General features: G+C 45.4%; 1 protein-coding gene across 3 annotated transcripts in view; it reads left to right on the forward strand.

Annotated features, from left to right (window-relative positions):
* Positions 1–15603, forward strand: part of PRKCQ (protein kinase C theta) — a 186074-nt gene extending 170471 nt beyond the window's left edge. For all 3 annotated transcript variants that reach the window (XM_019460850.2, XM_053895998.1, XM_019460852.2), the window contains 3 exons: positions 3810–3998; positions 12004–12132; positions 14882–15603. In XM_019460850.2, the coding sequence (XP_019316395.1) occupies positions 3810–3998; positions 12004–12132; positions 14882–15037 (474 nt within the window). In that variant the 3' untranslated portion in view covers positions 15038–15603. The remainder of the gene's footprint in view (positions 1–3809; positions 3999–12003; positions 12133–14881) is intronic.
* Positions 15604–26108: the final 10505 nt, after the last annotated feature.

A 26108-nucleotide genomic window follows, 5' to 3' on the forward strand; every position in this document is an offset into this window, starting at 1 on the left:
ATGAAACTCAGTGGCTCCCTGTGTCTTCCAGTTGTAGGACCAGGGATCTAACATGTAACCGGAGGTCCAAGCCCGTTTTGACAAGACTAGGGAAACAGTTAAACACCCTACTCGCTAAGCCACTTAGTAATTCCATGTGGGATTCCAATACATGGAAGCAGCTCCCTGGAGAGACCAGGAGTCACTTGGGGACCAACACTATAAAGGGACTGGCTGGTCATCTAGTAAACTATGACCACACACCAACACAGTGAGCTTTATAGAGATGTAACTCACTAGCTGTACCAGGAAGATGCAGTTGCCGATGATAACTTTCACCGTTGGAGAGAGAGACTCTGACATAAAGTGGCAACGTCTTTAGTATCTGAATTATTTGAGTAAAGATGGGGGGAGGGAACAGGACAAAAGAGGATGAGGCCATACGAAGGCAGCAGGGGCTGAAACAAGGGCACCTGGGTGGTTCAGTCAGTTAAGCATCCAACTCTTGATTTTGGCTCAGGTCATGATCTCACAGTTTGTGAGATCGAGTCCTGTTGGGATCTGTGCTACGGAATCTGTTTGGGACGCTCATGTGCTCTCTCTCGCTCTCTCTCTCTCTCTCTCTCTCTCTCTCTCTCTCTCTCTGTTTCATTGCCTCTCCCCTGCTCATTCTCTCTCTCTCAAAATAAATATTTTTAAAAAGGCAGCAGGGGTTGAGACAGAAAAAGGGGCTGCTTCAGCCAGTGTTTCCCTACCAGTTTCTTTAGAAATGTAGACAGTGTGAGCATGACCTTGTTAGGTTGAGATTTAATCCATGGGACATTAAAGATAAAAGGAACATTATGTAGCAAAAATCTCCCAAGGAGCAGGGTTCAGAACATAGCTTCAGCTCCCTAACTAGATCTTAAATAAGACAGCAACCTCCTGAAGTCCAATCCCTGTCCTTTATTAAACAGGGGTCCCAGGACCTACCTCAGGAATTCTTATAAATAAGACACAGATACCTAACACGTGTCAGCATACTTCTGCAAATTTTCTGTTCAGGCAATGTCACTCTGCATTTTGCTTCTTCCTAACTTACGAGGAATTCTTTATGAACATCACCTAGCACTAGAAGACTTAATTTCCACCACAGCTGTCTCCTGTCCTCCAAATTTCTTTTCATCTGTCCTTCCAAATGAAGTTTAGAAAGACAGGATGCTCAGAGCAGTTTCTGGTTGCTTTGGGCTCCCCCTTGTGACAGAACTTGGGAATTGTGTGTGAACCAGTCCCCATTTGAGGCAAATTCACCTAAACGGAGATGTGTGTGTGTGTGTGTGTGTGTGTGTGTGTGTGTGTACACGTCTTTATCACTCTCTCTGTATCTACTTTTAAACTTTTCCCTAAGGAATAATCCATCTTCTCTAAACTTTGAAGTTAACTTTATTAAGGATACTGGCTAGCAGTTGTATGCTGGAAGTCAGTGGCAGATTGCAAAATTCTGTTTGCAACTTGATCTTTATTTTCACCAACGGGTGCCAGTTGATCAAGATGGATAGTTATCGTAGAACATGCAGTCATTTCCATAGGACAAAGCCCTGCATGTTCCCTGCTTTTCACTGGATTCGCACGATAACCCAGTAGTAAGTCAGCCAGATGTTATCACCGCTTTTTTTTAACAAATGAGACCCAGAGAGGGTGAAGGAATCTGCCCCAAACTATACATTAGGGGGACTAAGCCAGAAGTAGAACCCACAACATTTTGTATGGCCATCACGGGTTCGTTGTGGTTTATCAACTCTTGTGTTGGGAGACACTTCCACCATATTCCCGAGCCTCAGACCACACGTAGCTCATTCCCCAAGGACAGACCTGGAGTGGGGTGGTGTTCAGAGACAGCAGACATGCACACTAGCCCACTGTATCAAAGGATCAGCAGCATCGAGACATGCAGCTTTACTACAAACGCTAGAATGTCTAGAATGTAACATCGTTTTTCTTTCCTAAGGCCGCCATTGCTGCAACTGTACCATATATTCCACAGGCCCACGTAAGAAGACATTCCATTTCAAATGGAGACCGCTAATAGTAAAATGACCTGTGTGTTTATGTGTATGTGCTCACACACAGGGGACTGAGCTAGGTCTTAAAATGCAGCCAGCGTGGAAACGATGGCCATCCCCAGAGGGTCCCAGCCTCGCTTTTTAATTTAGCGCTTCAATACTATCCTCACTTCTCCATTTTGGTAATAAAGCGTCTTGTCCCCACCCCCATCCTGGGAGCAGCAGGCATGAGACACAAGGGTTTTCTTGTCTTCGCCATTGAACAAATTGTTATTGTGTTCCTACTAGGTACTGGTTTTCATTGTAAAATATACATACCATGAAATATACTATCTAACCATTCTAAGAGTGTTATTCAGTCGTGTTAAGTATATTCGCATTGTTGTGCAACGAATCTCTGGAATTTTTTTTTTTTAATCAGGCACAACTGAAACTCTATAGCCATTCAACAACCACCCATTTTCCCCAAACCCTCAGCAACCACTGTCCCACTTTCTGTCCTTATAAATCAGACACCTCTAGGGACCTCATACAAGTGAATTCATACAGTATTTGTCTTTTCAAGTCTGGCTTCTTTCATTTGGCACAATGTCCTCAAGGTTTATCTAGGTTGGATCACGTGTCAGGATTTCATTCTGTTTTAAGGCTGAATAATATTCCGCTGTATGTATAGATCATATCGCTTATCCATTCAGCCACTGATGGACCTCACGCATGGCACTGGAAAATGTCACAGCTTGGTTTGCTAGGATGACAAGAGTCACAGGTACACTCTCTACCTTTCAACATTCAACAAGGAAGCCACTGAAAGCCCAGAATACAGTCTTTTCTGCCAGGAGAGTAGATGGATGAAAGGGTAGAAATCTTTTTAAAATGTTAGGTGGAGGGCGCCTGGGTGGCTCAGTTGGTTAAGCATCCAACTCTGGGTTTCAACTTAGGTCATGATCTCGTGGTTTGTGAGTGTGAGGGCCCCCCCACCCCCACCCCACCCCACCCTGGTCAGGCTCTGTGCTGACAGTGCAGAGCCTGCTTGATTCTCTCCCCTACCCCTTTCTCTGCCTCTCCCCTGCTTAATCTTTTTTAGAAAAATAAAAGTTAGGTGAGATCCCAGACTTTAAATCCACTTCCCTCAAGGACAGACCAGACCAGTTCTACTCAAAGCACTGCTGTTAAGCTGCACATCACTCTAAGAGAGAGAATTTCTGGAACTGAAGTCTGCTATCCTGGTCTCTCTCAGCACACTCCCTAATTCTGACTCTGTAACGGCGACCACAGATGGGACACCTTAGTTGTACGACTGTGGCCAGAGAGGCTTTACAGGATGGATTTAGGGAGATGACCTCTTTGGAGGTATGATTACCTACGGAAAGTTTATGCAAAGTCTCAGGACAGACTTCAGTAAAACACGTGGGTTTGGTTTAGTCACAGAACAGCACACACACACACACACACACACACACACACCAGCTTTCTTAGGTCTGAATCGACTACCCAAGTCCTCACATCACAGGTGGGAAAAGGAAGGCTAACGGCACAGCCCAGTGGTTGCTCTTAAGGCCACAGGGGAAGGAGACATTAAAACCAAAAACTGTTTGCTCCGTTTGGGCACCGTTCACTCATTTCTGCCGTCAGCATCTCAAAAGCTACAGTTCTCAGTGTGATCGGTGTTAAAACCACATACTGTCATCGCCATCAACTATTTACTAAGTGGCCTTGAAAAGTTCAAGCAGGGTTTTCGCTCATCCACCTCGTGTTCATTAATTATGCCTCTGCCTCTTGGTCACACAGATCTTGCTGGGCCAGAAATACAACCATTCTGTTGACTGGTGGTCCTTCGGTGTTCTCCTCTATGAGATGCTCATTGGGCAGTCACCTTTCCACGGGCAAGATGAAGAGGAGCTTTTCCACTCCATCCGCATGGACAATCCCTTTTACCCCCGATGGCTTGAGAAAGAGGCGAAGGATCTTTTGGTGAAGGTAAGAAGTGAAGCCAAGGAGACTCTGTAGAATTAGTATTGGGTATTCTGATCGGTTCTCCCATTCATTTCTAGGTTCTGATTTATACGTGGTAAACAATAGTCATCTTGAACTGGATTTAAATGGGATTCTCACTATGTATTTCAACTGAGGCACCAGTAGGATGGACCTTAGATACCAAAATGAGAAGATAAACGTTCATGTGCCTGGTTTACATAAGAAATGCCCAGGAACCAGTTCCATGACTCTTGAAACCCTGACTTTGAGAGGAAATTGGCCCACTGACAAGCCCAGTTTGTAGCTTAAAACTCAGCCTTTGGTTTCCCATCATGCCCATTAAGCCTCCTCAGGCCAGTTCATCTTCCCCTGCCCACCTGGACAGAATGCACAACTCTTCAGCCAAACACAAACCTCACATCACCCCTAGGCCATAAAACATGGTCTCAGTTGAGAAGGTAAAACTGTTCAGCCCGTGAAAGAAGTCAGCAAGTCAACCAGACCTCTAAAGCCAAGACTTTTAATCCCTCTTCTCCGGTCAGATTCGGGGCTGGTGGCCACTCACTTTGGGAGAAGGGAATGTGGTCATGTTGTGGCCAACTGTGTCCTGTTCTCTTCCTCTCCAGCTCTTGGGTCTCTGCTGCAGACCAGACCAGGTTTAAAGCAGGGAGAGGACAGAGGAGTAAGAAGGAGAAACCGTTGTTCTTTAATGGCTGGGTGGCTTCATGCTTGGAGTCTGGTGGTTTGTGAAAGCCAGAACTTCTGTGAGACATCCTAGTAGGTCTTTTGGAAGTAAGAACTGGTCACCGGGGATGTTTTTGGCCAAAGCCCTTGACACACAGGCCGTGTGTTTAGTCCGTTCCCTGGCCTAGATTCTATACCAGACTCCATTTCACAGCATTCCATCTCACAGAGACCCTCACTGCTCACTGCCTGAGAGGGCCCCTTCAGCAGTATTTAAAATGCTGCAGACCACATCCCCTTCCCATGTCCACTGGAAACACTGATGCATCTTTCACCCTGTAACTCAGAATTCAGACTGTCACCATCCCTGCAGAATTCGCCATCAAAGCAAGACTCACACCCCGGTCCACGACGGTCCAGGCTCAGGGGAGAACTGAGTGTGTTACAGATGGAAACCGGGCTCTAAGAATCACTTGCCATGAACCAGGAGCTCCCAGGGAAAGCCAATGAAGAGACCTAAGCAGCACCTGAGAGCCATCATTAAAGATTGGGGTTATAGGCAGAGTCCTGGTTTCCTTCTGTTGAGGACGCAAATTAACACCCACAGTGTGAGTACAAAAAATAAGTCACGGTAGTGCAACGTGCTCTTACATATAATGACAACGACCAGCACTCACTGAGCTGTCCCAGCAACTTTTTGGATCAAGGAGATACACCGAGGTGATCAGGAAGCGAACAAATCTAAAAAAAGTGGACCAAGAACACAGGTGTTTTGAATTTGGGCATCTCCTATCTCAGCTGGCTTTAAAAATCATTTAGGAAAATAATTTTCAGTCTTGCTGTCTTTATATTGAAAAGGGGGAGCAAAGAGTAAGACCTTTCAACATTAGAAGCTCTTGGTGGATTTTAAGCGTTTTTTTTTAACATTTATTTATTTTTGAGAGAGAGAGAGAGAGAGAGCAAGAGAGAGAGAGAGAGAGGGCGCATGAGCACAGGAGGGGCAGAGACAGAGGGAGACCCAGAATCCGAAGCAGGCTCCAGGCTCTGAGCTGTCAGCACAGAGCCCGACGCGGGGCTTGAACCCACAAACAGTGAGATCATGACCCAAGCCAAAGTTGGACGCTTAACTGACTGAGCCACCCAGGCGCCCCGGTGGATTTTAAATCTAAAAACAATTACCAGGCCCATCTTGTTTCACAAGTCTACTTTTTTCTCATGAACTACCTGGATTTAAAGGGCACCTACTTCTCCTGCTCTAATACGACCGACAACTTGTCCAGAGTCTGAGATGCTGAGGCAACTGCATTGCAAGTCTGAGCCACTTCAACTCAGCTTTCTGTTTCTGTTATCCAAAGAAAGCACAAACCTAGAAAACTCTCGGAATGACCCATTAAACACACTTCCAATGACTGAACAACACACCTATAAAATGAAAGCTGATTTCAAAATTAACCAGTTAAGAAGATGACAACAGTAAAAATTATCAGGATTGGGATGGAAGCGGTGTTGCTTTACGCAAAGGCAAGTTGAGACATTGTTACAGTTGCTGCTTGGGTTGTACACGGACTGGCCACGTGGGCTCAAGGTGAGGTATGATTAGTTGGCTCCAGCTGCTGTAACAAAATATCACAGACTGAGGGGCTCACCCAACAAATTTACTTACAGTTCCGGAGGCTGGGAGTCCAAAGGCAAGGTCCAGCAAGGTCGGTTTCTGGCGAAGGCTTTCTTCCTGCCTTGCAGACAGGTGCCTCCTTGCCGCATCTTCACTCACACACGGGCGAAGAGCTCTCTGCTGTTTCCTCTTATAAGGACTCTAATCCTATTGGATCGGGCTCCCACCCACATGACCTCATTTAACCGTAATTACTTGTTTCCTGCAAGTTCACTCGCATGGGGGGCAGGGCTTCGATGTGTGACTTTTGAGGGGACACGCTTCAGTCTCGTAGTGTGGGGGTGCACTGAAAAGGCCTGGGCCAACGAAACCCCCCAGAAGGGAATAAGGAAACAGCTCGGGGGCTGCCTGGAGGCGATCCACCTTTACCCCTTGATGTTCCGCGAAAGCTCAACAGCTATGCTTCCAAACCCAGTGCCGCCTCGGGATGTGGGGGGGCTCACGGCCAGGAGGGAGGGTGAAGGAGTCACGGGGCCAGGTGGAGTTCATCAGAAGTAAATGCTGGAAGTGACGGTTTTTCACAGGAGAGAGAGACGGCGTGGGAAGAAGGATCAGTTCCAGGTAGAGAGGAAAGATGACAAGACACATACAAGGAATATTACTCAGCAAGAAAAAGGAAGGAACGGTTATCGATCTACAAAACCACCTGGGTGGATCGCAAGGGTGTTGTGCGGAGTGAAAAAAGGCCAGTCTCCAAGGGTCACATACTGTGAGTCCACTTGTGTAACCTTCTCCAAAGGGCAGCGTGGAGATGGAAATCAGATTAGTGGCAGTGGGGGCTGGGGAGAGTGGAGGCAGGACAGCGACTGTAGAGGGGGATCCCAAGGGACAGCTTTCTGTTGACAGGACGGGTCTGTACCTTGTGTGCACGGCCGTTACCCAAATCTATGCATGGGATAAAATGACAGAGAACTAGACACACACATTGTATCAATGCTGGCCTCCTGCTTTTGGTGTCGTTCTATAATTATAAAAGACGTAGGCATTAGGGGAAGCTAGGTGACAGGGACACGGGACACCTGTACTAGCTTTTAACATCCTGTGAATTGATATGTATGGACTGAATGTGCCGGCCCCAAATCCTATGTTGAAGCCCTAACCCCCAAAATGATGAGGCCTTTGGGACATAATGAGGCAGAGATGACATAATCGGGGTGGGGTCACCACAGTGGACGAGTGCCCTTATAAAAAGAGGAAGAGAGAGCTATCCCCCCCTCCAAATACATGCACCAGAGGAAGGCCATGTGAGGACACAGCAAGAAGGCGGCCACCTACCCACCAAAAAGAGGGTCCTCGCCAGAAAGTGCCCACACAGGCACCTTGATCTTGGACTTCCAGACTCCAGAACTGTGAAAATTAAATGTCTGTTGTTTAAGGCACCACTCAGTCCGTGTCATTTTGTCGTAGCAGCCCAAGAAGACTAAGACGCTGTGATTGTTTCAAAATAAAAAGTTTAAGAACAAAATAAAATCTAAGGGTTAATGCCAGCAAATACCAAAACCAAAATCATGTGCACTTTCAATAGCGGGAAAAAGATTTGCTAGAAGAATAGGAAATAAATCTGGCTGAACAGAGCAGAAACCAAGACAGGTAAGAATAAAAAGTGGGAGAGAGTGGGACTCGTTGGCGAAAGAGGTCTTAGATCCACGTGGAGGAGACCGGGCTTATCCTTTCCCATAGGTGTTGGTAAAAATTCCATCTCCTTGCCCCACAAGGAAGGTAGTCCTCTGCCATGTTCTAGAAGTAAGGCTGATAAAAATTAGTTTCCTCGTGCAATTTGCTGACAAGAACACGGCTTCTAGTTCCATCTCTCCTCCTGGTTTGCTCTATAACTTTGGTCCCACTGCCCCCCTCATCCTTGAGTTCCGTTTTCTGCAAAAATCAAAGGTAGCATCATTTCTGAGAAACTTCCTGTAGAGAATTATAATGTAAAACCCAGAAGTAATGAGTCCTCTAAAAAAAAAAAAAAAAGGAATCTGTTACAACAGCTGCATCAATATCACTCTCTATTCCCTTTAGTCTTCACAGCACATAGATGCAGGTAGTGTACTGAACAACTGCGCAGAAGAGGCCGTGCTGCATCATGCATTGCAACTGGGACACCGCTGTTCAGTTGAGTCTTGAAAAGAAACACCCCTTTCTCCCTCATGTATTCATCCGGGATGTCCTGTCCATTTGTTTGGAAACGGGCGGAAAACGAAAGATCCCAAACAGAAGCACCTCTCCCTTCTGTAGAAAGATGTATCTGCGCAGGGAATGAAGAGGGGAGAAGACCCCTCTCCAGGGACAGGGGCTAAGCGCTGGTGGCCCTCCTCAGCCGCCCAGCACGGCTCCCCAGCCCAGACAGTCGAGTAAATTCAAACAAACGACAGCTACATCCTGGCCATTCGTGTACGAGGTGTGCTGTTTCCTGTTAATGTAAACCGCCCTCTGACAGCTTCTATGAACAAAAGCAAGTCTTTCTTCATGAACACGGAGTCCCTTGGTGCAGTTCTCCAGCACAGAGCCGACGGCCTCCTGCAAGGTCACCAGACCTGGAAGGGGGGGGGGGGGGCGTGCTTTGATGCAGGGGACAGAAGACAGTAACTCACTCTTGTGCAGGACGGGAAAGAAATCTGAGTCTCGAACATGAGGTCATGTTATATTCTCATTACATATTTTATCTTTGAAAGTATATTTTTTTAAATTTCACAGGTACATGGGCCGGTCTCAGAAGGCTCTGTCAGGATGCTCTAGGTACAAACGACACATGGTCCTGGAAAAATCCAACAGGAAACAGCATGGTCCGCACTTGGCATAGGGCAATTACTTCTCACTGTATTCAGTAAAGCCTTTCATTATAACTACGTGAGCTAGAGACACTCCCACCTTCTCTCTCATCTTGTTTCATGAAAACGTCCTTAAAAAGTAGGGGCCAGTAAGGTGTGATGATCGTTTCTAGGGAAGTCACTTATTCCCTCTGCTTCTAAAGAATCAGTCTGCTTTTCCATCTGTTGGCCTACATTGGTGTTCGAGTCTACAGAAGAAAAATTTTACTGTGAATTTGGTGCCTTTTCTATGTGCCGTTATATATGCTGAAGACAAGATTCTGGCAGAAGGTGAGGACTGAAGATCTATGGTCTGCATGTAATAAAGTAGAAAGACAACTTGCTCACTTATTTAACAAACATTTATCGTGCATCTACTTTGTGCACAGCACTGTGCTAGGTTCTGTAAGAAAGAGAAACATAAGTGGTGTTTGCCCTCCATAGCTTACACTCTACTAAAAAAAAAATACTCTTAAAAATACTCTTGGGGCAACCGGGTGGCTCAGTCGGTTGAGCATCTGACTTTGGCTCAGGTCATGATCTCATTCGTTCCTGAGTTGGAGCCCCGCGTCGGGCTCTGTGCTGACAGCTCAGAGCCTGGAACCTGCTTTGGATTCTGTGTCTCCCTCTCTCTGCCTCTCTCTCTCTCTCTCAAAAATAAAAACGTTAACAAAATACTATTAAAAATGATAGACAGATAGATACCTTCTTTAACGAAGGGAAGATATTCAGATGTCCTACGGAGCCCAGAGGAGAGACTAAAGAGGCTGTTTATAATTTGGGCTCTACCCCTGGCTAGACCTGTGATCTTGAGCAAGTTATTTAGCTACTCTGAGCCCCCGTGTCCTTAACTGACGATTGGGACAGTGATCTCTGCTTTTAGAATCTGTCTTCAAAGTCAGGCCGATACGGCGGAGGCATCTGGCACTACTCCTGACTCTCAACGCTGGTTGGAATAAGTCACGGAACCGACCATATGACAATGAGTATGAGTTGAAGGGCAGGGAGGGCTCACCAGCAGTTGAGGGAGTCAAAGAAAGCTTCACAAAGAAGAAGGGGCATAAGCTGAACCCTGAGTGATGGGCTGGGATTGAAAGCTGAGGTGAAGGAAATGGCAAAATGTGGGGAGACGTATCTCCTCACGAGATGGAGATGTCCATAGCGAAGGACAGAGGTGGGAAAGGCAGGTGGCATATTCAGTGAGTAGACATGTCTGGACAGAAGAGAGGGTTACAGTGGGGACAGAAGGATGTGTGTCCGCAGAGGCCACAGAGAGCCTGGGATGACCAGCCAGGCTCAGAGGATGTTAGGACTCACCAGGGCATAGAGATGACCTTGCCTCACCCTGCATTCTCCAGGGGAGGAAATGGAGACGCGGAAAACTTGCACAAGGCCACGTGGGTAGGAAGTCTCTTGGGTGACAGCCTCATGTTGGTGGTTTTCTAACGGAGCTTTGGAACATCAAGTTTCCATCGAGAGACCTCAGCCGCCACCGTATGGTAAAGTGGGGCAGCTGACCGTGTGGCTGCACTAGCTGGTTACATGGGTATTCCACCTGGACTTTTAAAAAGATTATCCCGATTTTTAAAAAGAAGAAAAAAATCTCCACTTTGCTACCGCGCACGTTGTGTTTTCTTCTTTTGGTTTTGGGTTTTTTGGGGGCCTTTCGGTAGAGCCTGTGAAGATTTTCAAGTAGGAAGGTAACATAAGTAAGGCAGTGTTTGGAAACACATAGACTGGCTATTCTTACAAGAGATAAAAGCAAGAGATCTCTGTAATTTAGTTGTTACCGGAGGTCCGGTCCTGCCAGAGCCTCGTGGAATATCCCTGATTCAGAGACCCCACGGTGTCCTTATGAACACCCTACAGCTAGAAGTTACTCTATAAACAAACATCGAGCTGCGGGATAAAAAGGGGTAACTATTTCAGGCACTTGGGACCTGTGACTCCCCAGGTCTCGTGTTTGGACTCTCCTATTCTGTACTGCCCTTGACCCGTTGTGTTGGAGTTTGAAGAGTTGCCGAGCTCCTTTCCTGTCCTGGCCAAGGTTCAGCGTGACCTCATAGTAACAGGAGAAGGAACAATGCAAAGAAGAAAATATATCTGTAACAGACCAGAGGTCATTAGAGAGGATTTGAATTAAGTATTACTTTACCAGCGGGTTTGCAGGAAGCAGAAATGATTCTCACTACTCAGACACCTTATCCAAAGCTGACCGTCAGGGACTAGTTTGTAGGATATCATCAAAGCAACACTGTTATCCTTTGAAGGCAGCTTTGTAGGAAATCAAAGTCAATTAATGGGCGGTCAACCCAGCAACAAATAAATTGATCACTTATTCTCTGTTGTTGGGTTTTACAGACCACGAATCACTACATACGTGCGTGTGCACATGTGTGTGCGTGTGTGTGTGTGTGTGATTTCATCTCACGCACAGAACCGCCCTGCGGGAAGGATACCTCATTCACTTTACAGGGGAGGACACAGACTCAGACTCCTGCAACTTGCCAGAGGTCCCGTAAACAATACAAGGCAAAGCTGATTTCAAAACCGGTCTATATCACTCAAGAGACTGCATTTCTAGGGCCAGGAGCAAGGGAGCAAAAACCCAGACCCTGGAATATTCAGAAGGCTCATTTGAGGGAGAGTGCTGTCACCAGTTTGGAGACAACAGTTGATACTCGAGAGTGGAAAAATCGGGTTAGAAAAGCCTTAAAAAGCAGTCTTTACCTCGTGGAGTCAAATCCCCATGACTTGAGCCTCACACGCTATGAAATGCAGCCTCGTCTGAGGCTAACCGGCTGGTCCCCTGGGAAGTAACTGTTTTCTTTCTGCCGCTTCTCAGCTCTTCGTGAGGGAACCTGAAAAGAGACTAGGAGTGAGGGGAGACATCCGCCAGCATCCTTTGTTCCGGGAGATCAACTGGGAAGAGCTTGAAAGGAAGGAGATTGACCCACCGTTCCGGCCTAAAGTGGTAAGGACCCTCCCAGGACCATTTGGTTCCAGCTCGGCTCCCGGGCTGCCTGCCTGCCCCTCACCCCTGCTTGAGCCCCTACCTTCCCTCCGGGGTGCAGTTCTTGGAGGAAAGTGCTTCCTTAACCGTAATTCAGGTTACCTGGCTGGGAGTGGGGGGGGATGGGGTGCAGGGGGGATGTTACTCTTGTTTTGCAATATCTAACCTGTGCGATGAAAATGTACCTGCATGAAAAATGAATTCCTGGGCGCACGCCTCAGACGTAACCTGCATGTGCCAGGTGGCTCTCTGATGAGATACGGCGCTTTTGCACAGGATGCATCCGTGCCCCACGGTCACAGATTCTGTGACCCAAACGTGTATGCGGGGGATCTTGCAACCCTCTTTTCCGTGGCTATTTATTAAAATTTGCCTGACGTTTGCAACTGGTTCACGTTAACTACATTCCCTAACGGCAATCGTTCAGTGTTACTTGGTTTAAGGAAAAAGTACATTGGGGCTGAGGAAGAGACAAGTCTCTAAATTCCCAGGTGTATGCTCACTAGTGAAAGTCACTAACCTCCATGAGAAAAGGCACAATGACCTGTCCATGTGCAGAACCACCAGAAAGCGAAGACAAAGTAAAGAAGGGACGCCCCGGGGGCTCAGTGGGTTAAGCGTCCAACTCTCTATTACGGTTCAGGTCATGATTTCACGGTTCATGAGATCGGGCCCCGTGTGAAGCCCCAGGTCAGGCTCTGCACTGACAGCTCGGACCCTGCTTGGGATTCTCTCTCTCCCTCGCTGCCCCTCCCCCACTCACATGCACGCACACGCTCTAAAAATAAGTAAACTTACAAAAAAGTAAAGTGCAGTTAAAATGAAAAAGCTCTGCAGACGGATGTTGGTAAGCGTGACTGCACACAGCCACTGAACCGTACTCCTAAAAATCATTCAGATGGTCACTTTTAGGTTAGGTATATTTTACTACAGTTTTTACAATAAATAGTTTTTGGGTTTTTTTTTTTAATTTTTTTAATGTTTGTTTGTTTTTGAGAGAGAGAGAGTGTGTGAGCAGGGGAGGGGCAGACAGGGAGGGAGGCACAGAATCCGAAGCAGGCTCCAGGCTCCGAGCTGTCAGCACAGAGCCCCGACGCGGGGCTCGAACCCACGAACCACCAGATCATGACCTGAGCCGAAGTTGGATCTCAACCGACTGAGCCACTCAGGCGCCCCAGCACTTTGCCTGGCTTTTACCAGTGGTGACATTTTGCCAAGACATGAGTGTTTTGTTTTGTTTTAATTTTTAAATGTTTTTATTTGCTTGTGAGAGGAAGTGGGGGAGGGACAGAGAGAGGGAGACCCAGAATGGGAAGCAGGCTCCAGGCTCCGAGCTGTCAGCACAGATTCCGACACGGGGCCCGCACCCACGCACCGTGAGATCATGACCTGAGCCGAAGTGGGATGTGTGACCACCTCAGCCACCCAGGCGCCCCTCAATAAATAGTTGTTTTAAAGGGTAAGGCAAATGATAGATATGCCAGCTGTACCCGTCCCTGGTCAGTATGGATATAAACGATCTCTACCGTCTCTTGCGTGGAAATGGCACAGGCTCGTGGATCCCGAAGCAGAGTGCCTCGCTCTAGAAAACAGCTACTGCTATTCATCAGGAGCGGGGAGGACGAAGTGAGTGTGTTTCTAGGACACACCATTGTCCCAAGCTCTGGGGACGCGCTAAGGGTTCCACAGGCTGGTCTCTAGCACTTACTGTTTGGACCAGCACCATCCCTAATACGTGGGTTAATAATTTGTGCTAAAATGATTTTTTTTTTACCTAGTTTCACGCATCAGAACAATGTAACTCGTGCCTCAACTTTCGCAGTACATTACAATTGACTTGATAGTGTCCATCTAAAAATCAGACTTTTGATCTACACTTTCCCTACAGGACAATTCCCAGTTCTGCCAGTAGGAAGGAATTTCCCTGACCTGTTGTCCAAGCAGCTGTCTGTAGGCAGAGGCCACAGGCCATTGGCTTCACCAGCCCGGGGCCCCCTTGAGGGGAGGGAGAGTCTCTGACTTTTAGTTATGCTCATATATATAAGGGTGACTTTTGATCATTTAAAAAAAAAAACTGAACTATACACCATACTAAGCAGTGTTCATAAATAGGTGTTTGTTTTTACCTTCTTTTTTTTTTTTTTTTTTCTCACGGGCACCGGTGAGCTAGGTGGCTCGAGGGGAGTTTGTCCCCATCGATCTATGGAAGACGGTCCAAGATGGTTAATGATAAAATTAACATGGGTGGAGAAGCCAGCAGTAGCGAAGGATATTGATGTAAGAACAGGAATATATAATCTGTAAAACTCCTTCCCTCCACTCCCATCCTCCAGCCCTCCCCTCTTCCCCCTCAGCTACCCCCTAAAGACTAAAAGGATACAGGTCACATCTGGCCCCGCCTCTTTTTCAGAAGTGGCCAATCCTGGTTCAGGTAAACTATTAACCAGAATCGAGACCCTACTTGGATGTATATAATGAAATTCCTTTACGTGAATCTAAGTGTACTATTGACAAGCTAATGCCTCGGGATCTTAGGAATGTTCCATGAATCCACCTATGACCATCTATAAATGTCACTTCAGTTCATCTGCAATGCGGATAGCATGCAGTGTCATGTACCCGTGACAGCCTAGATAACAAAGAGAAAGATAATTAATGCAGTGGCTGATTTTCTTCCTTTTGTTCCTCCCTCCCTCGAACTCTGATCAAGAAATCACCGTACGACTGCAGCAATTTCGACAAAGAGTTCTTAAATGAGAAGCCCCGGCTATCATTTGCTGACAGAACCCTCATCAACAGTATGGACCAGAATATGTTCAGAAACTTTTCCTTCATCAACCCGGGGATGGAGAGGTTGATATCCTGAACCACTTCCCCTGACACACGAGGGACTTTGCCTTCTCTCTGCGAACTGGTTCAAGTGACACTCCTTGGATTCCTTTTCACCTTGGAAAAGAAAAGAAACACTCAATAACACCGGCTGAGACCTTCGAGCTCCCCACTGACTCTGTATCTGCAGCAGAACCCAGCTCCACTCATTACGACGCCCTTCGGTGTCTCTCCCGTCCTCTCCTGCGGCCACCCCTGATGTTAGGCCATCACTAACCATAGTTATTTACTGGAACGAGGGTTCTCCTCCGCACTGTGAAAGATCTGAAAACTTAACTCTGCCCTAAACTGTGGCTCTTCGCGTGGGCACCAACGGCTGATCGGTGTAATACTTGATGACGGAAGGGGGCACAGTGAGCACGGGCTTCTGGAGACCGAAACAGCGCGTCGCCTGGTGGGAGAGCGGGCTTCATTCAGCCACAGACAAGTAGCCAGTGACCCGTTTTATTCTGTTCACGTCTGGGGAAGTGTAAATGGTGATGGGGGAAGCCCTGGGTAGGTTTTTATGGGAATTCTTCACAATAAACATAGCTTGTAACTTGAGATTTACAAATCCATTCATTCTGATTAGCCATGGAATTCTTGGGAAAGAGGAAAACGGAAAGTGAAAAGAGATCACGTCGCTGAGGTGGTTTAATAAAACACCTACTCTGGCTATCGTATCAACATAGATATTACACTTAGAGGCCAACAAAGATAGACTCATTTACTCCTGCCAGTGGAACCACCCCATCCACCCACTCTCAGCTGATTTCAATATTGTGGAAGCCACTCACTACAATCCTTTTCACGCTGTAACAAGAAGGGCATAGTGCTTCCAAGAGAAAAGAAAACCAATCTCTTATCACACCCTTGATGGTGATTTCGTGACTCATAAGTCTCCCTTTAGGCATTAGTCAAAATAAAAGACCCATGCATGCTACTTGTAGCAGTCGATCTTCTTTGATGACAATTCTAGCTATTTTTAAGGATCTGTGTTGTTTGTATATTTTGATAAAATATTGTGACTTAATGACAGAGGTGGATATGTAAAAATGGAATAAAAGAAAGAAAGAAAGAAAGAAAGAAAGATGCCTCTTAATAGTTTAATTCCCTACTTGTCCCCGCAAGAGCTTGGTTTTGTCATGGTTGGCATCAAAGTGTCGCTCGCGTTGAGTTGATGTTGGAAATTTGGGGAATCACTAAAGGTCCCCAAAAGAGTGAGAGACTCATAACTTTTAAGTTACTGTTACTATGTTCCTCTTTCCCTTCACCACGAGATCTCTTGGGAGTGACCCACACATGTTGCTACAGGTCTACACATGTTGCGTCTACTCCTCCAACACCCAGATCCAGCTCTGCCCTCCTATCTGTCCCCAGGCACTGCTTCCTCTCAGAACTACCTTCCTGCTGGCCCTTGTGCAATGCACTAGGTCCTCATCTACCTTTCTGCAGTTTTTTATACAAGGGAAAGACCCTCCTTTGATCTTGAGCCCATCATCACTGCAACCCAGCACTTTCCCCTTCCGTCCCCTCCACCTGTGACTGCTCCCTTGACGAGCCCCTTTCCTCCTACCCACCCCCCCCCCCGTCACTTCCAAGGCCTCTCTGCCCATCTTGTTTCCACTTTTCTCTTGGTTCTTTCCCACCACCTTGTGCCTTCTAGGCTTGCTTGCTTGATTTTTTTAATATAATTTATTGCCAAATTGATTTCCATACAACACCCAGTGCTCATCCCAACAAGTGCCCTCCTCCCTGCCCCTCTCCCCTGGCCCCCATCCACCCTCAGTTTGTTCTCAGTATCCGAGAGTCTCTTTTTGCCTCCCTCCCTCCCTCTCGGTAATTTTTTTTCCCCTTCCCCTCTCCCATGGTCTTCTGTTAAGTTTCTCAAGATCCACATATGAGTGAAAACACATGGTATCTTTCTCTGCCTGACTTACTTCACTTAGCATAATACCCTCCAGGTCCATCCACGTTGCTGCAAATGGTCACATTATGCAAAGAGCCTAAATGTCCGTCAACTGGCAAATGGATAAAGAAGATGTGGTTTATATATACAATGGAATGCTACCTGGTTTCTAGGCTTTAAACAGTCTCCACTGACTAGCTCTATTTTCTTACAATCTCTACCTCTCTTGTATTTCCTACTTCCATTAACGGCACCATCGTAGGTCTAGTCATCCAGGCTCAGGACCTCAGAGTCATTGTTGACTGTCCCCTTTCCCTATTTTTTTAACTAAATCCTTGTGATTCTTCCTCTGTAGTCTCTCCAAAAGACATACACATCTCTACTTTCTGCTACTCATGTCTGGATCTGTCTCCCCATCTTAAGTCTCTCTCCTCATTTTAATTCATATATATAACATACATTATAAACTACAGAGTAGGAATAACTTTTCCTCTGCCCTCTTATGTTAAGAACCTGGGGCCTGCTGATTAAACTGACAAATGACATTAGCAAGAGAAGCGGCTTTTACTTACACATGCTACACACATATATGCAGGAGTGATTAGTAATTGAAAGGAGTAGTTAGAATTTGGGGCTTAAACACCTAGCTTGGCAGGAGAAAGGGAAGTGGGGGTGGGGGGAAAGGCTCCTATAGGAAGGACAAATATGCTTCTTTAGGAAATGTAAATGGGTTTTCGGGAAAATACATAGGAGATAAGAATGTTTGTCTACACAGCTATGAGTGGTCAGGGCCATAAAATTTCCACAGAGAGAGGATTTATGGTTAAGTATGTTTACTCTTGGTCTCGCTCCTATGAATAGACCCACCCTGAAGGATTTATGGCTGTCCTCATTTTTCTGAAATTTCTGCTTTGGATCAGATAAGGAAAGTTTCCAGAAAGCCTCTTTCCGCATCTGTTGAATCCCAAGTGTCTTTAGCTTAAAATAATCCTTATTATTTATGAAATATAAAACTATTATCCTCATAAATCAAAGTTGTTATCCCATCATACTCATGTTCAAAACTCTGTGTTGTCTTCACTGGCGAAAACCCAGGCAGGGCCACCAACCTGTCCCCAACCTCTCTACCTGACTCCATTTCCACCTTTCACTCACCTGTGCTCTGGTCAATCTACATTTCTTAGTACTGCCCATACACTCCCATTACTTCCTGCCTCTGTGACTCCTGATACTAGTATGCCTGCCTAGAATGCCCCATTCCCACACATTCAATGTCTTCAATGTCTTCCTGTCTCTCAAGATCCAGTTCAGTTGATGCATCTGCCAAGAACTATCCCCGTCCGGGTGTATCCACGAAGCTGGTGTAGCTCCCGCCTCTCTGAGCTCCCATCGGATTGTATTTCTCTGTCCTTCTCTCATGGCACCTATCAAGTTATGGAAGTGTGTGTTTTGCCTCCCTTTGTAGGCTGTACGCCCCCAAGGACAGGATCTCAGTCCAATTTGTCTTTATACTTCTTACAGTTTTTTTGTACAGTTGGCCCTGGAACAACACAGGGTTAGGGACATCAACCCCTCAGACAGTCAAAAATCCACATGTAACTTCTGACTCCCTCAAAACTTAACTACTAATAGCCTACTGTTGGCCAGAAGCCTTACCCATAACGTGAGGAGTCAATTAACACGCATTGTATGTTGTATGTATTATACGTTGTACTCTTACAATCAAGTACGCTAGAGTACAGAGTATGTTATTAAAAAAATTATAAGGAAGAGAAAATACATTTATAGTACCATACTGTAAAAATCCACGTATAAGTGGATGTTCAATTGTACCATACAGTTCAAACCTGTACTGTTTAGGGGTCAGTGGTGTATTAGAGCTCCAAAAGAGTCACTGGACCAATGAGGAGCATTTGAATGGTGACCCCTCAAAACAGATGTCCACCTGGAATCCTGGATTGTATGGATGGGCACTAAATCCAGTGTCAAGTGTCCTTAGGAGGGACATGCAGAGAAGAGAAGCACATGTGAAGAGGCAGACAGTGATTGGAGTAGTATGGCTGCAAGCCAAGGAACACTGGGAGCCACCAGAAGCTGGAAGAGGCAAGGAACGACTGTCCCACAGAGCCTTCAGAGGGAGAGTGGCCCCACCAACACTTGAGTTTGAACTCTTGGCCTCTAAAATCATGAGAGAATAGATTTCGGTCATCCAGTTTGTGGTCATTTATTCTAGCAACCACAGGAAATTAATACACACTGTTAAATGAAACCCAGAAGTGCACTAGGAGGTTGCAAGGATCTCTGTGCATCCCTGCCCACTCTGGCCACCACACATGCAAACAGGGACATCTAGTTCCTGCCGGACTCTCACACCACTTCTCCTGTGATGTAACTTCCCATATCACTCAACTTTCTGTCCGTAGGAATTCCCCACTGTTGCTCTCACTCTTCCTTGCATTTTTCTATTATCTCATTTCTCTTGCCTGCTTTTGCCCTCTCCTGCCTCCCTTAGTAAGATGAAGGGGGCATCACAATAGGTATAGGGACCCCTGCAATGGGGTCTTGCAGGGGGTGAGAGAGATTGGATTCAACTCCAAATACATCATGGCAAAGAGGGAGTTACTAAGAGGAAACATCAGGAATAAGGGGGATTCTGCCCAAACCCCAGGATTCTTGCTGAAGGCACCCAGGTGATCAGACATCACCTGAGAGATGCTAGAGGACCAAGAACTCAATCAGATATCCAGAATGGTGGCAGCCAGGGCGGGGGGGGGGGGGGGGGGGCAGGGTTCTGCTTAAACTGATTTGCTAGGACTTGTGTTAAAATTGAACAATGCAGAGACAAACACAGAAGCCCAAAAGTCATGCCTCACTGACAAATAATTCAAGGGAGCCTGAACAGAGTTTGGTCAAGGAGAGACTATTTATCAGGGTTTACAGCAAAGATCATAGTCATAGCATTGCAACAGCTTTGGGGCTACAATTAGTTTAGCTAGAACAGCTGCTTCCATACAGTCCTGAAAGGCTACTGTCTTCCCTGATGTGATCATACTCGTTGAGAAGAAGTGAAGTTCCTATGATCTCATGTGTACACTGAGGTGAGCTGGATCTGTGAGGCCATAGGGTACTGTAGAAAGATGGCAGGTGGGTGAACCAGACAGGCCTCAGTCCAAGCCCCAACTTAGCAGTGATAAGCTTTGCACCATCGTGGGAGTCACTGACTTTCCTGGATGGGATTTTCTCACCTATAAAATGGAGCCCCTTGTCCAAGGTATATTGGGTTGCTATGAGAATAAGAGATGTTCTCGCACAGTGGGGGGAATTTAGCAGATATTTCCTAAATGAGGGTTACTGGGATATTTTCAAGTTGATTGTGAGCCTACCAGAAGATATCTATCTATATCTACCTACCTACCTATCTAAATAAATAGCTACAGAGATAGATATCTACATATAGAGATAGATATCTACAGGCATATCTCAGAGATATTGTGGGTTCAGTTCCAGACCACCACAATAAAGCAAGTATCACAATAAGGCCAGTCAAATGAAGTTTTTGGTTTCCCAGTGTATACAAGAGTTATCTTTACACTATATTATAGTTGTTAAGTGTGCAATACCATTATGTCTTTAAAAATCAAGATACATACCTTAATGTAAAAATACTGCTAAAAATTGCTAACCATCATTTGAGCTTTCAGTGAGTCATTATCTTTGCTGATGGAAGGTCTTGCCTTGATGGTGATGGCTGCTGGCTGATCAGGGTGGTGATTGCTGGAGGTTAGGGTGGCGTGGAAACTTCTTAAATAAAACAACAATGAAGTTTGCTGTAGTGACTGACTCTTCCTTTTGCAAATGATTTATCTGTAGCAAGTGATGCTATTTGATAATATCCACAGTAGAATTTCTTTCAAAATTGGAGTCAATGCTATCAAACTTTGCTGCTGCTTCATCAAGTTTATGTAATATTCTGATTTTTTTAATGGTTATTTATTTTTGAGAGAGACCGAGAGACAGAGCATGAGCAGGGAGGGGCAGAGAGAGAGGGAGACACAGACTATGAAGCAAGCTCCAGGCTCTGAGCTGTCAGCACGGAGCCCGACGCGGGGCTCAGACTTGTGAACCGCGAGATCATGACCTGAACCACTCAACCGACTGAACCACGCAGGCGCCGCTGTAATATTCTAAATCCTTTGTCATCATTTCAATAATCTTCACAGCATCTTCACCAGGAGTAGATTCCTTCTCAAGAAATCACTTCTTTGCTCCTCGAGAAGCAACTTCTTATCTGTTCAATCTGAGGTTGTAGCAATTCAGTCCCATCTTCAGGCCCCACTTCTGATTCTGGTCCTCTCTCTCTTTCCACCTCATCTGTGGTGACTCCCTACACTGAGGTCCTGAACCCCTCAAAGTCATCCATGAGGGCTAGAATGAACTTCTCCCAATTCCAATTATCCTGTGAATGTTGGTATTTTGACCCCTTCCCATGAATCATAAATGTTCTTAATGGCATCTGGAATGGTGAATCCTTTCCAGAAGGTTTTCAATTTACTTGGCCCAGATCCATCAGAGGAATCATTGTCTATGGCAGCGATAGCCTTATGCAATGTATTTCTTACATAATAAACTTGGAAGTTGAAATGACTCCTTGATCCAAGGGCTACAGAATGGGTGTTGTGTTAGCAGGCATGAAAACAATATTAATTTCATTATCCATTTCCATTGGAACTCTTGGGTGACCAGGTGCATTGTCAATGAGCAGTCATATTTTGAAAGGAATCTTCCTGAGCAGTAGGTCTCAACCATGGGTTCCAACTACTCAGTAAACCATGTTGTAAACAGATGTGCTGTCATCCAGGCTTTATTCTTCCATTTATAGAGCACAGGCAGAATAGATTTAACATAATTCTCAAGGGTGCTAGGGATTTTGGAATGGCCAATGATCACTGACTTCAACTTAAAGTCACCAGCTACACTAGCCCCTAACAAGAGAATTAGCCTGTTCTTTGAAGCTTTGATGCCAGGCATTGACTTCTCCTTTCTGACTATGAAAGTCCTAGATGGCATCCCTTCCAATAGAAGGCTGTTTCATCTACATTGGCAATCTGTTGTTTAGTTTACCTACCTTCATTATCTTAGCTAGATTTTCTGGATAACTTGCTGCTTCACCTTATTCTTTTATGTTATGGAGATGGCTTCTTTCCTTAAAGTTCATGAACCAACCTCTTCTAGCTTCAAACATTACTTCAGCAGCTCCCCCACCTCTCTCAGACTTCATAGAATTGAAGAGAATTGGGCCTTTCTCTCACAAGGGAATGATGTGACTGGTTTGATCTTCTATCTAGACCATTCAAATGTTCTCCATATCAACAGTAAGGCCACTTTGATTGCTTATCATTAGTGTTCACTGGAGTAGCATCTTTAATTTTCTTCAAGAACTTCTTTGTATTCACAACTTAGCTAACTGTTTGGCACAAGACGGCTAGTTTTTGGCCTATCTTGCCTTTTGACGTGCCTTACACACTAAGTTTCTCACATCTAGTTTTTTATTTAAGTGAGAGACATGTGACTTCATCTGACTTGCGCACTTAGAGACCAATGGTAGGGTTATTAACTGGCCTTATTTCAATATTATGGTGTCTCATGGAGTAGGAAGGCTAAAGGAGAGGGAGGGGGGGATGGAGAAATGGCCCGTCGATGCATCAGTCAAAACCTATACATTTATCGATTAAATTTGCCATTTTATATGGGTGCAGTTCATGGCAACCAAAACAATTACTATAGTAACACCACAGATCACCACAACAAATACAATGATAATGAAAGAGTTTGCAACATTGCAAGAATTACCAAAATGGGAAACAGTCAGCAAAGTCTGCTGGAAAAAATAGCACTGATAGTCTTGTTGGATGCAAGATTGCCACAAGTATTCAATCTGTAAAAACAAAAACATTATCTGCAATATGCAATGAGGCAAAGCACAATAAGATGAGATATGCCTGTTTAAAGATGGATAGACACGCAGACAGATAAATCTGTATCTTTAAATGGATGTTTAGGTAGATTTAGATATATCTAGTGTGTCTTATAAGTCAAATTGTCAACAAGAGAAATAATTATTGATTGTCTCTACCAAGTAGCACAGAAACAGCCTCTATGACTGAGAGGCTATGGTTTTGAAGTGAAAACATCAAGGGAGATAACTCCATTGGGAGCTTTCTTGGGAGGATGAGAGGCTAGCTTCACTGGGCACCCTTGTTTCCATTTGCAGAACTACCTCCTGTTGTAAATAGATGAGGAGTCAATTTCTCCCCTGGGTAAAACCAGAACAGGTGGTCTCCCCAGTTACCATGGAAATGTTAGGATGAACTACATGTGGCAAAAGATGCTATAGCATCCTCTTACTTATCTTGAGGACATGTATCTATGAGAGGCTGTATCTGCTTCGCTGTATAAGGGGGCGGGATTCCTCCTGTCTTTGCAATCCCTGAGCAGATTGCCTGTGATTCACATTATAATCTGGTTGAATGCCTACTCAGTAACAAAACTGTGGTTTTTTTCTCTCCCATTCTTGTGGAGAGGTTTTCTGGATTGAGAGATGATTTGGTTTGTTTTTTGTTTTGTTTTTTTTAATTATATTTCCCCAACACCAGCTTCTCCTACCGTTCAATATAAGGAAGGGATTTGGGAAGACACAAGGAGGATTTTTTTTTTGACTCCCTGCCTGTGACTGCCTTCCCTACCACCCTCCCTCCAATTTACCCTAAAGATAGTCTGGCATGAAAATTCTAATATTCTATTTAAAGGCACATTCTTGTGTTTTCTCCCCTAAAAACACTAATAAGAAATTAGAAAACCATTGAGTCCAGTCTGTTATTTCTCATTTTTTTCATTTCCCAATCAGAAAATCATTCAACAGATATTTATTGTGCACCTGCTATGTACCTAGAAGTACCCAGCTTATCTTCAAGACAAGTCCTACTCTCAAGGAACTCTGCGAATCCTCCTACCTACTCCCTATTGCATCCAAGATGTGTGCTCCTCAAAAATTTTTAGCCAACATGTGCTAACTGCAGTTGTCACAGACATGATTTTTTCTATCTGCATATCTTTCTCCCACAGACTTAAAGCTTTTTTCTTAAATGGTGACGCTATTCCTTAAGCAATTCCCTGAAGCTTAGCTGTCTTCAGGGCTAGTGTTGCTGCTTCCTCGCAGAGAGTTCCCTTCGCTCTGAGTTGTGAGGAAAGCAGGTGAACTTCCGCTATATTCAGGTCAAGGTGGTGGTTTTGTTTGTACTCAGAACCAGCTGGCCTTTTCCTGGTGACAACCTCCACACTATTGCAAAAACTGCACCCATGGGGCTTGGGCTTGAGGGGAGAATAAGCAAACCAACAGATGAGCTGAAGCCCGTAGAGTAACAGAAGATTGAGGACAGAAAAGTATGTTCTAGCCAGATTTCCAGTGCTACAAAAATTTGGATAAAGAGTTTGAATGTCCTTCCATGAGCAAGGTGGAGCCACTGAAATTATGCCAACAGAGCACAATGAAATTCTCAAAGCACAAGCACCAGAAGCATAAGTGAAAAAAAAATTAATTAAAAAAAGAGTTTTCTCTGGAAAACTGGAGGCCAAGTTTCTGAAGGGAAGACCCACTCAGAATTTCCTACGTATCAGATCATATCATCTGAGTTAGAGGACATCAGAGGGACATAAGAGGTCCCGGCCCTCACACCCCCACAAAAACAATGACTGAACAAATACTTATGGAGGCAAGTAGCTCTGGGAGAGGTCCAGAGTGCACTGAGAAGCTCCAACGACCCAGTGGAGGACAAAAAAACAACACTGGCCACATAGAAAGATGGAGTTGACCCTTCAACAACATGGGGAGTTAGGGGCACCAAATCCTGAGCTGTCAAAAATCCACGAATAACTTTTGACTCCCCCAAAACTTACCTATGAACAGCCTACAGTTGACCAGAAGCCTTACCAATCACATAAACAGTGGATTAACACCTGTTCTGTACGTTCAACGTGTTGTATGCTGTATTCTTACAATAAAGTACGCTGGGGAAGAAAAAGTGCTCAGAAAATCATGAAGAGGAGAAAACACGTGTACAGTACTGTATTTGTAAGCAAAACAAAACGAAACAAAACTCTGCATATCTGTGGACCTGTGCAGTCCAAACCCGTGTTGTTTGAGGGTCAGCTGTACCGGTGCGTTTTATCCCCATCACGCCTCCTCGCGCTGGCCGCCCTCAGCAGCAAGGGATCCTCTTGAAACACCTGACATGGCTTCTCCCTGAAGAGGAGAGGAGCAGGAGACTCCAGCAGCCTGCACACCAAGGACCCCAGCAGCCCTTCCGCTGCTGCAGACACAAAGGGGTTAAGGGGCTCATACCCAAGCTATACGAGGAACTCGTACCACTCCACAGCAGAAAAATAAAAACTGGAAAGGGTCAAAGGACTTAGACATTTCTCCAAAGTAGACATCCAGATGGCCAAAAGGGACGTGGAAGGTTCTCAGAGTCACTACATCATCAGGGGAATACAAATCAAAACCACACTGAGATACCACGTCACGCCAGTCAGAGTGGCCAAAATGAACAAATCAGGAGACTACAGATGCTGGAGAGGATGTGGAGAAACGGGAACCCTCTTGCACTGTTGGTGGGAATGCAAACTGGTGCAGCCACTCTGGAAAACAGTGTGGAGGTTCCTCAAAAAATTAAAAATAGAACCACCCTATAACCCAGCAATTCCCCTTGTGGGTACACGTCCAAAGAAAATGAAACCAGTATCTTGGAGAGACCTGCAATCCTATGTTCACTGAAGCATTATTCACACTGGTCTGGGTACAGAGACAACCTAAATGCCCACAAATGGATGAACGGATGAAGCTAGAATGGTGTGTATATACAACGAGTGTTATTCAGCCTTAAAAAAAGAAAATTCCGCCATTTGCAACAACATGGATGAATCTGGAGGACGTCATTACTAAGTGAAATAAGCCAGAGAAAGATGAATACTATATGACCCCACTTACATATATAATCACACTCATAGAAGCAGTGAGTAGAATGAGGGCTGCTCGGGGGGCTGGGACAAGGAGGAAATGGGGAGATTCCAGTCAAGAGATACAAAGTTGCAGTTACACAAAATG

This window comes from Panthera pardus, unplaced genomic scaffold (genome assembly GCF_024362965.1).
Source record: "Panthera pardus isolate Hobbes unplaced genomic scaffold, ASM2436296v1 HiC_scaffold_6, whole genome shotgun sequence".
Lineage (NCBI taxonomy): Eukaryota > Metazoa > Chordata > Mammalia > Carnivora > Felidae > Panthera > Panthera pardus.